The sequence below is a fragment of the Notolepis coatsorum genome, assembly GCF_963971535.1.
Source record: "Notolepis coatsorum genome assembly, chromosome: 8".
Lineage (NCBI taxonomy): Eukaryota > Metazoa > Chordata > Actinopteri > Aulopiformes > Paralepididae > Notolepis > Notolepis coatsorum.
This window is the reverse complement of record NC_140172.1, coordinates 61,639,582-61,658,695: the sequence shown is the minus strand read 5'-3', so window position 1 is coordinate 61,658,695 and position 19,114 is coordinate 61,639,582. Positions and strand designations below refer to the sequence as shown.

Sequence of the window (19,114 nt, the reverse complement as noted above, 5' to 3'; positions counted from 1 at the left end):
TCAACTCAGACTACCATTGACCTCATCCTGACCTCTGACAAGTCCAAGATCGCCAATAAAGGGGTTATAGCATGCGGGTTAAGTGATCATTATATGATATTCTGTACGCGCAAAAGGCTAAAACAAAAGGCTGGCTGTCACAAAACAGTCACATCTAGAGACCTCAAAACCTACTCTAGCGAGGCCTTTAACCTTGAACTGGAGAGTCTGGACTGGTCAGATGAGCTCAATGGTACACTGGTTGAAGAAACATGGCTTGGCTTCAAAACCAAATTTTCAACGATACTAAACAACATGGCCCCCCTAAGAACCACCAGGGTAAAAGATCGCGCGGAGCCGTGGATGCACACTGAAATACTGACCGCTATGAAAACCAGAGACAAAAAATGCTCTGAGTTTCTTAAAAGTCAGTCAAAGCTTACCATAAGCACGAGCAGTGAACTCCAAGCCCACGTGACTGAACTCAAACTGGAAAGAAACAGACTAAGAAATGATGTAAACTCCATGATCAAAACAGCAAAAAAAAATTCATCAATGACAAAACTGAGGAAAACAAAAACAAACCACGTGAACTTTGGAAATTACTCAATAACCAACTAGGCTGCAGTAAAAAACTTAAAACCAGATTCTCAAACATAAACATAAAGACGGACAACACGCTCATCACAGAAAAGCTGGATGTAGCCAATTACTTAAATAGTTTCTTCACAAACATAGCCACAACACTGGTAAACAAACTACCCTCCCACTCAGGGCATTATGGGGTAGAACACATAGTAGCATACTACAAGAACCTAGGGGTCCACAAAGACGACTTCAAACTGGAAATGGTAACAACAGATGAGGTACTCAAAAAACTGAGCGCCCTCCAACCCAACAAGGCCACTGGCCATGACAACATCCCCTCCAAATTCCTCAGAGACTCAGCAGCCGCCATCACCCCAGTCATCACACACATAATAAACCTCTCCATAAAACAGGGACACGTCCCCAAGGACTTCAAAATTGCGAGAGTGACCCCTCTGCACAAAAAAGGCAGTAAATTAGACCCAGGCAACTACCGCCCTGTTTCTAAACCTTACCTCCATCTCGAAAGTCATGGAAAAAATTGTATGCGAACAGGTCGAAAAATACCTTGCGGAAAAAAATCGAATCTACGAATTCCAATCTGGCTTCAGAACATCCCACTCCACTGACACATGCCTTCTCTATTTAAACGACCACATCAAACAAGAGGTGGACGCGGGCAAATACTGGGGCATGGTCATGCTGGACCTACAAAAGGCCTTCGACACTGTCAATCACACCATTCTGATTGACAAGCTAAAAGCAATTGGTTTTGATAGTCTATCAGTGAGCTGGATGCAATCCTACCTGGAGGGGAGAGAGCAGATGGTGGAGGTAAACGGTACCCTATCCCCCCCCTCACAGTAAGCTGTGGTGTTCCACAAGGAAGCATACTAGGTCCGCTACTGTTCCTAATTTATGCAAATGACATGTCGTCAGCTTGTGACTGCAACTTGTTCCTGTTTGCGGACGACTCAGCCCTGCTGGTCTCTGACAAGAACAAGTTACAGGTTGAAAAAACCCTCAGCTCAGAACTAGGCAAAATCTGCATATGGCTCGCTGATAACAAACTATCATTACACATGGGCAAAACAGAGTCCATTCTCTTCGGTTCAAATAACAAACTCAGCAAGACCGATGGCTTCTCAGTTACAGTGGGTGACAATATTGTCACAAGGAAAGAAGATATTACCTACCTGGGTTCCATCCTAGAGGCAAATCTTTCCTGTGACAAAATGGCATCCAATGTAATAAAAAAAGTCAACCAACGAACTCGATTCTTGTACCGGATCTCCTCACTGGTAAACAAGAATACCCTGAAGACTCTAGCAGGAGCACTCATTCAAGGGTACTACGACTATGCTTGCACCTCATGGTACCAAAGCACCTCAAAGGCGCTAAAAACAGAATTACAAACATCTCAAAACAAACTGGTCAGACTACTGCTTGACCTTACTCCTAGAACCAACCTCACCCCTGCCCACTTTGACAACCTAGGATGGCTTAGAGTAGACGACAGAGTACAGCAACTTGCAATGGGCCTGGTCTACAAGATACACTACACGACCAAGGTACCCATGTACATGACAAAATACTTCCCAAAGGTCAGTGAATACCACGATCACAACACCAGAGGGAGCTCCACAAATCATGTTAAACCCAGATTCGGCTCAAACAAGGGACTAAACACGTTTCGCAATTATGCCACATCAATGTGGAACGCCCTACCCAAAGCTGTAAAGGAATGTGAATCACTACCCACTTTCAAAAACACTCTCAAAAAACACCTAAGGGAGACTGCAACTCGAAACTGGCCCCTGTAAATGTCCGAACACAACCCCCTCCAATGTACAGTAAATTACCAAGTATGGTCTTGTCAATAATCCAATGTACAGTTTTGTTTGTACAGTTGTACAGTGTCCCCCACCCACCCCTCCTACCCAACCCCCCCCCCCCCCCCACTCCTACCCAACCCCCCCCCCCCCCCCACCCAACCACCTCCAATGTACAGTCCCCCCCCACCCCACCTACCCAATCCAATGTACGTCAAATGTATATACTCTTTTTTTTTTCTGGACTCTTTTTGTATCACAAACAGTACTGTAATTGCAAATCTGGTATGTCATAGCTGTACTGTACTGTACCCATTCTGCAATCTGTTAATAAAGTTTTCAATCAATCAATCAATCAATCAGGCCAAGATATCATGTTTCAAAGGGCGCTCAATACTGCCACCTGGGTGGATGCGGCCGGTATTGCATATTGGCATTCTAAGAATGATTCCCCATGTTAACCCAGATGTACGTGTGCCTGTAATGAATGGAAATATCGAATAAAAGAAATAACGATGAAAACCCGACTATACTCGGGTTTGGCGCCCAAGCATTGGCGAGTTAACCCGACTATCATCGGGTCTGGCGTCCAAAGTGTTAAGCCCCTATACAAAATAAATGTATGTTAGTAACATAATGTTACAATTGACAACAACAACAACAACCACAGTAATCAGGTAAAACTACAATACTGTATAACTGAATCCAGATAATGGAAATTAATGAGATAAAAGTGTGTTAGAATATAAGTTGTGAGTTCCATTATGATTTACTACCATAGTGTCTTTATACCTGTATCACTGTACATAATAATACTGCAACTCTGTACATACATCTGATTAGCACTATTACTTTTATTTATATATAAAAGTTTATACATTTATATATTTTATATCCAGTTTAATCACATTGTGTATTATTACTGCATGTTACTGTTATATTTGCACTCTGGTTAGATGCCAAACCTCTTTTCGATGTACTGTACTTGTGCTGTATGATAACAATACATTTTAATCAAATCAAGTCAATTCTTCTGCTGCTGTGTAGGATTCTTCTGGTACGAGTGCAAGGAGGTGTGGATCGAGGGGCTGCGGAGCTACTTCCGGGACTGGTGGAACTGCCTGGACATGATGGTGCTCAGCATGTATCTGGCTTCCTTCGCCCTGCGTGTGCTCATCATGCTCAAAGGCCACTTTGTCTGCCACGCTCCCAACGGCACAGAGGAGTGTGTCTATTTCACCCAGACCGGTGAGGTTATTGCTGTAGCGTAGGGGTTCTCAGCAGGGTGGTACACTGTGGGGGGGGGGCAACAGTGGCTCGGTAGGTAGAGCAGTCGTCTGGCTATCTGGAGGCTCCCGGTTCGATTCCCACTCCTCCCGGGCAGCGCGTCGAAGTGTCCTTGAGCAAGACACTTAACCCCTAATTGCTCCCGATGAGCAGGTTGGCACCTTGCATCGATAAAAGCCCTATATAAATGCAGCCATTTACCATTTATGGTACCACCCCCCAGGGGCAAGGGCGTCATTTTGTTTTCAATGGTGGAGGGGACACATTTGGGGGTGTGGTCAGTGGTGCGTTGGCCATTTCATACCTAGTTGCACTGTGTTTTAATTAACTTTATTAACCGATTGCAGAATGGGTACAATACAGAGTATGGCTCAATACAAACAATTGTTAAGGGGATACAGACCAGAAAAAGACGTTCATCTTGTTTACATCAGGGTCCTGTCTATCCGATAGATTTATTATTATTATTATTATTATTGGATTAGTTTGGGTACCAAGAGCTTCTTCAAATAACGTTATCTTATCCATCATTATTCCAAGATAAACTTCATGAACTGTCATTATGAATTGAAAATGGGGGACCCTGATGTAAACAAGACGAAAGTCTTTCTCTGGTCTGCATCCCCTTAACAATTGTGTGTATTGAGCCGTACTGTACTGTACCCATTCTGCAACCGGTTAATTAAACATTTCAATCAATCAATCAACCAAATTATTTGTATCAGAGTACTGACATTCACAATTGAACGCTTTACACATTCCTCATAAATACTGTCTTAATAACCATCTCTGCAATGGAGTTTATATCAAAATAACAGTAGCAACCCCCCGGAACCAAATATAATGGGAAAGTTAATTGCAGAAGCTCTTGGTACATAACATTTACATTTAAGATAAGATAAGATAAGATAAGATATTCCTTTATTAATCCCCTTGGGGAAATTCATGACACACACATACAGCTTAACGTCTCATAAATGATATTAACAACAACACAATCATTACATTTTTACAGTAACAATGGCACAGCATAAATTCAACAGACATGTACATTTGTTGAACATGTCAGCATTACAGGAGGCCTGAGACACTGTATGTGATAGCCGGCCGCCTACGTATGGCTGTGGCGCCTGGTGAACTGGAGGGAGGGCGGAGTGGGTGGGGGGGGGAGGGCGGTTAAGGAATTTGGTTGTGGAGCAGTCAAGGGGGGGGTGGGCCCCCACCGTCGAGCATCAGAGGCAGCCTACGTATGGCTGTGGCGCCAGATGAGTCACAACAGCAGGTGCGGATGGGGTGGGGGGGGGTGGGTGGTGGGGAGGGGGTAGGGGGGGGCCTCATCAATCTTATCGCTTCCAGCTAGTACAGACCGTCCCCTCTTTCTCAGAATCACGCATCGCCGGCGAGTCAACTCCTCCGCGCTGACCCTGGCCTTGGTCCGTTCCACAGCAGAAAGGATAAGGAGGGTGTGGGAAGGGGGGAGGGGGGGGGGGGGTGATAACAGATGCAGCTCGAGGCAGATATGCCGCATATAGTTAAAAACAGGTCAATTTTGTCTAATCATCGTCACCATCGTCGTATCCCCTATTACGGTACGGTGGCATTTTTATTTTCACGTCCCTGATTTCTGACGTCATGTCCAGTATGGCCTGTGACCGCGAAAGTTCCTCCACATGGTTAGAAGCAAGTCTCTCAAGAATTGTCTTCAAGCATGACTGTTCGTCTACATGATAGTCCAACATGGTCTTGGAGCTCAATTGTTCATCACCGCGCAGGGTACTTAGATCAGCGATCTTCTTAAACAGTTCCATCAGGTTATCCTTGATCCCAGCCAGATCCCTGGCCTGGGAAATCAACTTCTTCCGAATTAGCTTCAGACAGTACCAGATCCAGCAGCTGACGGTGCCCAGGCCGAGCAGCATGACAATTAGAAGATATACGTCCTCAACGTCGTTTATCTCCAGTGGGAAAAAGCATATTGCGAGCCAGGTCCCGTAAGAATTTATGGTGTATCCCGCCTGATAGCTCCCAAGAGGGCATAATGGGTCATCCGCATTCTGCTTCCTTGTAGAGAATATGCGATCAATCGCTGTAAAAGCCCAGCTTATTAGATCCATATTACGGTCAAAAGTCGAGTTGAGTTGAGGATTCTGCTGTAAAAAAGAAGAAGAAAAAGGCCAAAACGTCATTTAGCTGACGCTTTTATCCAAAGCGACTTACAAGTTCTGTACGACAAGACAGCAAGAAGGGTACAACTCTATCAGCTGATTATTATTGGAAACTCCTGTATCCAATAATAATAATAAATTAAGACTTGATTCACATCGATATGTGTGAATGAGTGACTGTTATAGTATTTCTACCTGCTCTCATGATACGATACCACATGAAATCCAAAGGATAATTAGCTGGCCAAACATTATCAGTGCTCTCGAAATTATAATTAGCCAAAACTATAATATATAGGCCTATATCTCGTTGCACATCTTACATGATAAAGCGTTTGCTGAATAATTCTGTTTTGCCTCAATATACTGTATATATAATTCTGTTTTACCTAGATATACAGTATATATATATATTGATGCAAAACAGAATTATTCTGCTGTGTGATGACAATACATTTATAAAATTTTTACTTTGTTTATTGGAGTTTTTCATTGCAATATGAAATTAGCATAAGCTCAAACTGTACACATATATGCCAGACGTATTGCACATATCTACATATACGTAGTCAAAATATAGGTCTGTTGAATGTAAACAATATACATATTGCACAAAGCTACGTATAAGTAGTCAAAGTATAGGTCTGTTGAATATAGACTACAGCGAGTACACCACAAAATAAATATATAGATATTGTTTTGGACATACAGTCAATTGAACAGATATGTACACTCAGGACAAGGACTGTACAGCAGAAAGAGAGGAATGGACATTTTTATTTTAATTTTTTAAGTGAGAAGGTAAACATCGGGTTACACCTGCACATGTAGACAGGTCAACCGACCAGACAATGCTAGGCTAGAAGTGAGCATTATTTATGGGGTGTGGATTGAACCTTGTTCCCCAACATAAGTAAAGAAACAACCCCATGTTTTATTAAATCTAGCTGTAGAACCCCTTATGACACACCTTATTTTCTCCATCTTAAGGAAGTGCAAAATATCCCTGAGCCACATAGAGTGAGATGGAGGAGTGGGTGACTTCCAATGCAGTAAAATGAGACGTCTAGCCAGGAGAGTAACAAATGCCACCAGGTCAGCTTTATATCGTGGCAGAGACAGGGTAGTAGGGGAGACACCAAAGCAAGCAGTTATGGCAGGCGGGCTGATCTCAATACTATTTGAGATAGTTTAAAATATTTCAGACCAAAAATTATGTAGGGAAGGGCAGGGCCGGATTAACGACCGGGCCGACCGGGCCGCGGCCCGTGGGCCTCGAGTGATGAGGGGCCAAAAAAAAAAAAATTAAAATTTATTTTTTATTTTTTATTTTTTATTTTTTATTTTTTATTTTTTATTTTTTATTTTTTATTTTTTATTTTTTATTTTTTATTTTTTATTTTTTATTTTTTTGGAGGCCCCTCGTCATTAGAGGCCCCAAATTATTATTATTATTTTTTTTACTTTTATTTTCTTTTCTTTTGGAGGCCCCTCGTCACTAGAGGCCCCAAATATTTGTTTATTTTTTTTTTACTTTTATTTTAAACATTTTTGGAGGCCCCTCGTCACTAGAGGCCCCACATTTTATTTTATTTTTCTTTCTTATTTTGGAGATCGATGTCATACTGTGACACTGAATGATTGGCACTGACTAACGCTCTCTGATTGGCCACTGACATGTTTGCCCAATCGCGTGACGAGCTGTGTCTTTGCCCATTTCCTCGTCAAACAGCCTGCAAACTACCTGGCGTTATATCGCCATGCTCTAAGACAAACTCTAACCTTAACCAACTTCGAATGAGTGCCTAAGCTTAACCGTCGAAAGAACTTGCCATCAGCCCGTCACGCTCTAAGACAAACTCTAACCTTAACCAACTTCGAAAGAGTGCCTAAGCTTAACCAGTGTAGAAACAGGCATCGGCCAATCAGAGAGCGTCTTGCCAGAAATGCGGCTAGGTTTAGAAATAACGTGACTAGGGGCCTCCACACTACACACTAGTACTAGTACTAAATACCTATATGTCCCTATGCCATAAATGTCATGTATGTTGTGTACGTCATAAATGTCTATATGAATTGAAAATGGGGGACCCTGATGTAAACAAGACAAACGTCTTTCTCAGGTCTGCATCCCCTGCCTTAACAATTGTGTGTATTGAGCCGTACTGTATTGTACCCATTCTGCAATCTGTTAAATAAAGTTTTCATTCATTCATTCATTCATTCATTCATTCATTCATTCATTCATTCATTCATTCATTCAGTAAAAAAAATAAAAGAGATACGAAAATTAGAAATATAGGCCTCTCTCTTATACATGCCTCCTCCTAATACAAGCCTGGTATCCACTACAGTTGAAACAAATACAAGCCGGGGTTACTATTAGAGGAATTATGGTATTCTATATATTTTTTAAAGTGACATATAAAAACGCCACTGTGCGTGCGTGCACGTGTGTGTGGGGGGGCCTCCACAAGAATCTGGCTCAGGGGCCTCTGAAGTCTTAATCTGGCCTTGGGGAAGGGCAAGACCAAAACATGTGACTATGTGTAGCAGGGGCACAATGGCATCTATCACAGGTGGGATCAATGTTGCCATTGATCTTGGCTATAGCCTGACTTTAGTCAAATGTGAACGGTGAACAATTTTACATTGGATCAGTCCGTGCCTGGCACAAATTGAAGAGGAGTGGACCCGGCGTAGAATATCCTCCCACAGGTCTTCTGTGATGTCCTCACCCAGGTCCTCCTCCCATCTCCTCCTGATATTTTCTAATGAGGTAGGGCGCAGTGAGAAAATCAAACTGTACAGGACAGATATAATACCCTTTTTGAGTATGAGGTGTAGGCTTTAATAAAGTGTTAGGAGTGCCTTCTGGAAGATTGGGGAACTGTGGGTTGACATTACGGACTCGCAAGTATCTAAAGAAATGTGACCTCGAAAGAGAAAACTTGTCAGATAGTTGTTCAAATGATGCAAAAATATTTTCTATATATAAATCTCTGAACGTTCTAATACCAAGAGGGGACCAGGAGAGAAAAGCTATATCCATCACAGAGGGGGGGGGGGGGGGGCAAAACAGGGTTAGCTGTAATTGGAGCTAGTAAAGAAAAATATTGTAAACCAAAATGTCGTTTAAACTGATTCCAGATCCTAAGTGTTGATTTGACAATAATATTTTTAGAGTAGGGAGAGGCAGGGAAAAGTAGAGGTGCGTGAGCAAGAGCAGCCAGTGAGGCAGGGCTGGAAGAGGATCCCAAATGCAACCATACAGGAGATGAAGGTGTGTTTTCAAACCGTGCCCAATGTTGTAATATTCTAAAGTTGGCTGCCCAATAATATAATAAAAAATTGGGCAGAGCCATCCCTCCCAGAGGTTTTGGTCTTTGTAAGAGGGCTCTACCAAGCCTAGGGACTCTCCTATTCCAGATGGACTGCGACACCAAACTGTAAATTTTCTGGAAAAATGCTTATGTAAGAAAGATGGGTAAACACTGAAAAAGGTATGAGAATTTTGGCAGTTGGGGAGTTCATCTTAACGCAGTTGACTTGCGTAGTTAAGGTGTGTGGGAACGTGAATGCGATATCTGCCATGCGAGGCGAGGCTTGTTGTCATCTCTGAAGTGTTCGACTTTCTGACTCCTCCCCCGGCTGCAATCGTCTACTCTCGCTTGTTTTCGAGGCAAGCCGAAATTAATCTCAAACACGCCTATTGTTATGCAAAGACAAGTAGTCGTGTGCCAAGTACCCACCTGGCTACGGTCTTTGCATAACAATAGCTCAGGTCGTCAGAGACCTGAGCTCAGAGAGGGAACTAGCAGCCGCTTTCTGTGTGGTCCTAGTGCCTGTTGAGTTATCCTTTTATTATCGTGTAACATTGTTTTGGACGGTAAAAAAGTGCGGGGGACAATAACTGCCTTCTGAAAACGTGCAGGGGACGTTCAGAGAGTGTCAGGGGGGCACTGGGTGCAGAATAATTGAAAGGGGGACGTTGAGATGCTCAAAGGGGGCGCTAGTTTATTTAATTTATTTATCATTGTTTTAACTCAATCAGCGCCAGGCCTGAGTAAAGTCGGGTTAACTCGCCAACCGTTCAACCGTTTATTCGATATTTCCATTCATTACAGGCACACGGACTCTTTTACTCAGGAATCATCCTGAGAATGCCAAAGTGCAATACCGGCCACATCCACCCGGGTGGCAGTATCGAGCACCCTTTGAAACATTATGTCTTGGCCTGTGCGTCGATCAAAAGTCTCCGGTCGGATTTTTCTTTGTCGGGCAACGGGAGCGGTTGTCCCGATCGGATTGAGAAGCGTGAAATGCTTCCGGTGCATGATGTGTGGCGGATTATGTTGGCGACACGATCGACACCAATACTGGGACTCGCAATCAGATAATTGGAATATTCTTTTTGGGGTACATCCTAGTGAAGGTCAGGGCTATATGGTATCAATCCTGCTGTGATCCAACCATGACTTCACTTCGATCACAAGATATGTAGCTTTTTGAGCTTTGAAAATTTCAAAGTCTTAAAAAGCTCTTGTTTCATTTACAAATGCCTACATGGACTAGCTCCCACTCCTGTACAGGAATTCATCTACAAAAAAAGAAACACTGGACTCTGCACCAGGTCAGACACCAGAGGTGACTGCATGGTCCAAAGTAGACTGACCACGTTTGGCCAAAACGTCCTGTTCATAAAAGGCAGTCAAACATGGAACAGTCTCCCCATTTCCATAAGGGAAAGCCCCACCCTTGCTTCTTTTAGGGGGCAACTAAAAAAATAGCTGAAGTCCAACCAGTCATGTGAACACATGTGACATGCTGTTATGTATTTGTAATTTTTTTTACTGTTTTTATGTGTCCTGTTTTCATGTATTTGTACATTTCTTACTGTTTCTATGAGTCCTGTTTTTATGTTTGGGGACAACGGATGGAAATTAGCCTTGTGCTAAATCCGGCAATTTTTACACTCCACAGTGTTCATTAATTTTGCATTGTCCCGTCCAAATAAACGAATAAATTAAAAAGATGTGTGTAACAGGTGGCTGGGTGGCGCAGCGGACATTGCGCTCGTCACCAACGCAAGAGACACCGGGTTCAAATCCGGCTGTCGGAGTTGCCTCCGGCTTGGGCCGGCCGTCATACTGGCTCAATTGGCAGAGTCAGCGGGTGGAAGTCGATGGGTGATAATCTGGACGTCGTGGACAGCGACTCCTACAGGTCGGTTGGGGGACGCCTGCACAGCAGAGACAGGAAATAGCGGGGGTAGTGTGAGCCTCCCACACGTTACACCTCGCCAATGAGAGTCCACGCTGGCAGGTGAAAAGATGTGACAGGCTGCCTCCTGATGTACCGGAGGGGACACGTGATGCAAGGCTTCTATCCTCCTTACGACCAACATGTGGGGGGCATATGCGAGCAACGTTCAAGACAGGGGAGGGGAGAATTGGAAACAGCGAAATTGGGATGGGAGAAAAATTAAAGAAATAGAAAATAAGGAGAAAGAGTGGATAAAAAAGATATGTGTGTAACGTTACTCCACAACGTGTGCCGTTGGTGACGATCAAAGCATCAAAAAACGACCCCCCTCCCACACTTTCATGCATTCATGATGAAACATAATACCGATAATATAGATTTGATTTAGAAATAGTAGCGTGTACAGGCGAGAAACGGCAACGTTTTTAGTGAAATGCACATATTGCTGCATAGCGTCGTTTTCTGGGATTAGACAGGATTACTCTAAAACTATACTCATATTCACCACGGTATAAAATGGGAATGTATTGATGAAATTTTCTTTAACACATATTGAACGATAGTTAGTCGATGTCAAATGGGCCATAGTATTGTATCCATAGCTATAATATAGAATATAGTTATAGCCCTGCAAACACCGCCACATATTCCTATCTTTTAGAGCGTCGGCGTGGTACAAACAATGCTCAACTGCGTGGCGTGATTGATTGAACATTTTATTAACAGATTGCAGAATGGGTACAGTACAGCTCAATACACACAATTGTTAAGGGGATGCAGACCAGAGAAAGACTTTCGTCTTGTTTACATCAGGGTCCCCCATTTTCAATTCATCATAACATATATGACATACATGACATACAGATAGACAGTACTACTACATCTATACATTTATGACATACCAGATTTACAAATACAGTACTGTTTGTGATACAAAAAGCGTCTAAAAAAGAGAGTATATACATTTGACGTAGAAACCGTACATTGGAGGAGGTTGGGTAGGTGGGGTGGGGGGGGGAACTGTACATTGGAGGTGGTTGGGTGGGTGGGGTGGGGGGGTGGGGTGGGTAGGCGGGGTGGGGGAAACAGTACATTGGAGTCTCGAGGAAACCTTACTTGGTCCCAAGAAGAGGGTCTTGTGTGTTATTGGGTTAGGACATTTACTGTACATTGGAGGGGGTTGGGTTGCATCTATGCTTTCCACAACAAATTCGTGTTTCCGCGTTCGAGTTTTGCGCTCTGATTGGCCACGCGCGATTCTGGTCATGTGACATGTGCGCCAATCGTGGGACGGCAAGTTCTGCGCCTATTTCCGGGTCTAACAGCCTGCAAACTACCTAACGCCTAGTTTATCACTGGTTAAGCTTAGGCGACTCTTTCGCAGTTGGTTACGGTTAGAGTTTGGAATCAGGGCAGGCGTTCTATCGCCATGCTCTAAGACAAACTCTAACCTTAACCAACTTCGAAAGAGCGCCTAAGCTTAACCATCCAAAAACTTGCGGTTGCGGTCCCACGATTGGCGCACATGTCACATGACCAGAAACGCGCGTGGCCAATCAGAGACGCGGAAACACAAATTTGTTGTGGAAAGTATTCAGGCGGTTGGCGTAGGACATTTACAGGGGCCAGTTTCGAATTGCAGTCTCCCGTAGGTGCTCTTTGAGAGTGGTTTTGAAAGTGGGTAGTGATTCACATTCCTTTACAGCTTTGGGTGGGGCGTTCCACATTGATGTGGCATAATTGCGAAACGTGTTTAGTCCCTTGTTTGAGCCGAATCTGGGTTTTAACATGATTTGTGGAGCTCCCTCTGGTGTCGAGGTATTCACTGACCTTTGGGAAGTATTTTGACGTCCAAAGAGTTAATATCAGGACGACAACTTGACTGGAACTAGAGAGGAGCCTACATGCAGTGAGCACAACACAAATCTAAAATCCTACTTCAGAAACCAGGAAAGTCTCACTTTTTAGAGGTTTACTTTTTGTAATGTTTAATTTATACACACTTGGTAGTAAAAAGTATAATGAGTAAAAATCTGAATCCAGAAAAAAACTGGGTCTGTTGTGAAGGGCCAGATTAAACCGAATATATATATTTATTTATATATATATATTTAATTGTATTTGTATATTCTCTAATATTCCCTGATATCCCTTGTATATTCCTTGTACAATATGCATTGAATATCCATTCTAGCCTACTGAACATCCCATAATAGTCTCCATTCTACTATTGGTCGAGACCTTGGTGCCAGGCTGCCATACCCCTCAGACCCAGTTCAAACGTACCGCTCGACATGTACGAACAAGTCCTAGTTCCGCGTAGGAATTTGGCTACCGCACCACTAATGGGACTATTTGTTCATAGTGCGTATATATACTGCGCTACTAAAGTAGGACTTTCTTTTCAGTCCAGTTTCTTACCCTCCAATAGAGTCACAGACGTAAAGCCTCCCCGCGATGCCACGTGTGGGAGTAAGGCCAAGTTCGCCTACCATCGGTATTGAGACATCGTGTATATTAATATTTGAATAGTCATATTTGGCACTATATCGTCGAGTTGGACGTAGTCTATTAAGCTAATAATAGTCTGTTAATATATAGTGCTTCGTGCGGTGAGAATACTACCGTGGTCAGTACCCCATCGTTTCGGGCAGAGAACTGGCTGCTTACCCAGGGTGGTTGACCCTATGTGAAGCTGCACCCGAGGAGCCCCAGAGCCGACGAGCGAGTGGACCTGTATACCGGATTATTCTATCGACGACAGCCCGCCTTCCCAGGCACGGATTATGCTTTGGATACTTTGATTATTCTATGGATAAAGACCCCCGACACTACCGTGTGTTGGAACCCCCCCCCTGGAGAGGACACAAGGTGAGGAGACGCTCTGCAAGACGAGGTCTCTCCACATCTCTCCCCCGTGGACCGGAGAGAGCCGGCCCACAAAGAGTCCACCTGCTTTCATCTGTGGTCCAAGGATCGCCGGCGCATTGAACGGCACTACAGTGGGTTCTCCTGGGATACCCTTGGCCGGACGAGGCAGCTGGATTCTACCCCCCCCCCCCCCTCCTACTCCTGTCGGCTTACAATCGACCGGATTAACCCCCTCTAGTGTATCCAGCCTATAATCATTAAAGTATCATTGCTGTTATTCCTTAACTATTCCAGGTCGTATATTTACCACCTGCGCCTTCAGAGATTGGACATTATCTATTGATATACCGATGAATACTCCTTGCCATAAAAGTGCATACTATTTCAATTCATAAATGTAATTAAGTGATTAAGTGTTTAGTCTACACACCATCGCTGTGTAGGCAATAAAGACCTGTTTCTAATTCGTACATTTGTGTTGGATCCGTTTCATCTACGTGAGAGTGTTCATGATAATATATTTATGCCGTGTACTGGGTGGCCGAATATTAAGTACAAAGGTAGTGGTAGTAAGTATCATATCTAGTAATACAGTCAGGGAATTGTACCCCTCAGTTACAATTGGTCCTTCGAGCCGGAGGGTAATTAGTGTAATATTAATATAGTGTTATTAATATTGAAATGGCCTATGATGAACACTCCACGAAACGATCCTCCTAACCAACGCCCGCAGCGCGAACGACGGCTCCCTCAGTACTTAGAGGCTTACGCTGTCAGTCAACAACCTAGTCTTCTACTAACAGTAAACGCGGTAAAACTAGAAAGTAAAAGTATGTCTAACCCCAACGCCCAGACTACCCCGACCATAGAGGCCCCTACGGGCTCTAATGTAACTGACCAAGTTCACGGTGGGGACCAGTGGGAACCAGACATGACTTCACACCCCGCCAGTACTGAAGAAGTAGTCCCCGATGAGTCCCGGGAGGAATACAACACTACCGAGAGAGAACTCGGCACGGAAGAAGACGGGGAGAGCACCGTGGAGATAGAGCTCCAAGGCTCCGCAAGGAGTACCCCGAGGGAAGGCTCCCCTATACAACCGCCTTCTCCCAGCGAGGCAGAGAGGACCCTACAGCAGGCCTTCCTCATCAGCCTGAACGCCGCTGCTGAACGCGACCGACTGCAGATCCAGCAGCGGAGCGAAGAAGAGCAGATACGTCTAGAAATAAGACGCATTCAGATGGAAGAGAATGTGGCCCGAGAACGAGCCGGTGCTCAACGGGACGCAGAGCGCGACAGACAGCAAGCGCAACTAATAGAACAGCTGATCAGACGGACAACACCCTCTCCCTCCGCCAGAGGCTCCAGGAACTCGTCTAGACACACCTCCAGGGCGGCATCCCCTAGCCGAGTAAACAACCCTGAACTTGACCAACAGACGAGGTCTATACCCCCCACAGACCACCTCCCCCCACCGGTCCAAGCGAGACCTAGCAACCGGGAAGGAGCAGCATATCCTGTGGAGAGGCTAAACCAGAGACTACAAGCACTGGATGACCTAACTGAAGACGAAGAGGAAGAGGAGGAGAACCACGCCCGAAGACAGCACAGTACTCTACCGGACCAGGAGGTCCGGTACAGCCCAGGCTATACTCCCGCGGAGCTGCGCTACAGACCCCCGACTCTATACACGGGTGAGCACGACGCACGACCCGCACCGAGGAACAGCACCTGGACAAGCGGGCCATGGTACACTGCCGGTACCAGCCCATACCAAGGAGCGGGAGGAGACTCGCCTAGGAGGCCTCTCCCCCAACGCTCGCCGATGTATCCACAGTCAGCGTCATACATTGGCACGCCTATGGTACCCGACTTCACCCAAGAGAACCGGGCCCAGTATACAGAACTCCGCATGTGTCTGGAGACCATGTTGGTGGATGTATTGGATGAACGCCACAAATACGCCATCCTACTGCAGCACTTAAAGGTGCCCCGCGCACATAATATAGCGCTCGCCTACGCGACTTCCACCACCCCATACACAGCAGCGCTGGTAGCATTGGACCAGAGGTATGGGCGCATATGGGATTACGTGATCCAGGAGATCCGACACATCGACCGCTTACCCCCAGCAATAGACAATCGAGCACTGGACGACCTGTCCATCAGAGTGCAGTCCCTGGTAGGGATGTTGGGAGCGCAAAGAGAGAAGGGGAAGTATGAACTTTACGCCAACTCAAATGTGGAAAGGATCCTGGAGAAGCTGCCGCCCGCTCGTCAGGAGCGCTTTAGGCGGCAGAGGGACCACAGAGACCCGAATGGCCCCGAACCGAACCTCCTCGATCTAGCAGACTTCCTGGCGAGAGAAGTCAGCAGCCTACGGCTAGATACATTCGGACGGAGCACCCCTGGCTCCAGAGAAGGAACCAGACGACTAAATGATGGAAGAAGATCGGTGACTGTGATGCACCAATCGGAGTCAGTACCGAGCGGCAGGAGCCACAGTACCCCCTCCAGAACGGAGAAGTGGAAGATAGTGTGCCCCTACTGTGAGAAAGAACACTGGCTAGCGCAATGTGACTCCTTCCCCAAGCTGAACGCGGAGGAAGCAGGTCAATGGATAAAGTCCAACAAGCGCTGTTTTCGCTGTGCGCGCTCACACATGGCAGCCGAATGCCGCTTAAAGAAAAGGTGCACCAAGTGCGATGGAGCCCATCTGGACATACTTCACGACAGTAACAGACGGCGCCCTTCACCTGCACCATCCAGCCGCAAAGCGAGCGTCATGTACATCGATCCCGCCAGCAGCAGTGGAGCCCGAGTACTCCTAAAAGTAGTGCATGTGACACTAAGCTACCAGAATAAAGTCCTGGACACTTACGCCGTCCTCGATGACGGGTCAGAGAAGACCCTGCTGCTCGCCTCCGCTGCGGCCCAGCTAGGGCTGCGGGGAAGCGAAACCCAAATGACAATTCGGACAATAAGACGAGATTTGAAGACGATAAAGGGCGAGAATGTCTCATTCTCTATCGCAGCAAGCGGCCAGCCTGAGCGACGGTACCAGATTGCAGACGCTTTCACCAGCCAAGAAATAGGACTGTCGCGGTACACATACCCCGTCGCCAAGCTGATGGAGAAATATGCACATCTGCGCAAGTTACCGATCCCGCTCATAGACAATGCTATGCCGACCCTGTTGATAGGCTCCGACCATGCAGACCTCATTGTCCCGATAGACCGGGTTCATACCGGACCCCGAGGCTGTCCTGCAGCAGTCGAGACCCGTTTGGGATGGACTCTCCAAGGCCCGCTCGCCAAATCTCTCAACCGAAGTACAGCCACTAGATGTCTCCACTCCCGAGTCACAGAGGGAGAAACCGCACTCCTGCAACACGTAGAGCGGCTATGGAGCTTGGAACAAATGCCCTTTAAGAATGGAAAGAAAGACATTCGCTCTAAAGATGACATTTACGCCATTCACCTCCTCGAGACAGGGACCAAGAGAGTCCCGGTCAACGGCGTGTTGAGATACGCCACGCCACTCCTGCGGCGAGAAGGAATGCCTACTTTCCACGCCAAGACAGACGCCATAGAACGGTACCTGCTGAACACGGAGCGGCGCTTAGCCAAGAACCCCGCCCAAGGGAGTGTATACCGCGCTGAGATTGAGAAGCTCATCACAGCGGGACACGTCACAAAGATGGACATTAAAGAGGCTGACCAGACCACTGAATCGTGGTACGTGCCCCACCACAAGGTCCATCACAACGGTAAAGACCGCATAGTATTTAACTGCAGCTACCAGATCGGATCCCAAAATCTGAATAAAGAGTTACTGCCCGGTCCCACACTCGGCCCCTCCCTACTCGGCGTTCTACTCCGCTTCCGCCAGGAAAGGGTGGCCATCAGCGGGGACATTAAAGGAATGTTCCTGCAGGTGAGATTAGTAGAGGCGGACAAGCCCCTGTTACGGTTCCTATGGAGAGAGAAGCCAGGAGATGAGCACCCAGCCATCTACCAATGGGAAGTCCTCCCCTTCGGAACGACGTGCAGCCCTTGCTGTGCGACATTTGCACTACAGAAACATGTAGCAGAGGACCCAGCAGCGGACGAAGAAGTCCGACACAGCGTAAAGAACAGCTTCTACGTAGACAACTGTCTACAAAGCCTTTCAACCCAGGAAGAAGCCGAGGCTCTCCTGATTAAACTCCGCGCCTCATTGATCAAAGGCGGCTTTGATCTCAGGCAGTGGGCCAGCAGCGATCCGCAAGTACTGCGCAGCCTCTCCTCCGAGGACAAGGCAGCCAGCAGCGAGACCTGGATGGCTACAATCCCGGGAGAAGCCCAGGAGATGACCCTGGGATTGGTGTGGCGATTCAAAACAGATTCGCTTCACTACAGACACAAGCCCCTGACTACGGAGCAGGGAAGGCCGGCGGCGGCGCCGACCACCAGACGGAGTGTGTACACAACACTCGCCCGACAATATGACCCGCTAGGATGTATTCTACCGTACACCACCAGGGCAAAAATGATTGTATGAGCATTGTGGGACAAGGACCAGGGCTGGGACGACCCCATTCCCGCACACCTTGCATCCACCTGGAGAGAGTGGGAGATGGAGCTCCACTCACTCCCAGGCGTTAATATGCGCCGAAGCTACTTCCCACCCACGGTGAGGCCAGAGACATGTAAAATGGACTTACACGTCTTCAGTGACGCCTCAGAGGTCGCATACGGATCAGTAGCCTACTTGCGGGCCCAAGACCAAGGGGGAGAGATCTACACAGCATTTGTCCTCGCCCGCTCGAGAATAGCCCCACGCAAGCAACAATCTATCCCACGTCTAGAGCTCTGCGCAGCCCTAGCCGGAGCGCACCTAGCCACGCTCATCCAACGTGAGCTCACCATACCGGTGTCTAGAACAATCCTGTGGTCAGATTCCACGACGGTACTCGCCTGGATCAAATCGGACTCATGCAAGTACAAAGTCTTCGTGGGAGTCAGAGTCACCGAGATTCAAGACTTAACCGAAGAGTTAACCGGAGAAACAGAGTGGCGCTACGTTGATACAAAACAGAACCCAGCTGACGTCATCACCCGGGGGATGCCCCTGGATGACCTCAC

General features: G+C 46.4%; 1 protein-coding gene across 1 annotated transcript in view; it reads left to right on the top strand.

Annotated features, from left to right (window-relative positions):
• trpc2a (transient receptor potential cation channel subfamily C member 2a) overlaps window positions 1–19,114 on the top strand; it is a gene marked incomplete at both ends in the record, with an annotated part of 95,601 nt that overhangs the window by 19,232 nt on the left and 57,255 nt on the right. The window contains one exon of the mRNA XM_084320439.1: window positions 3,447–3,647. Coding sequence (XP_084176565.1) covers window positions 3,447–3,647 — 201 coding nt within the window. The remainder of the gene's footprint in view (window positions 1–3,446; window positions 3,648–19,114) is intronic.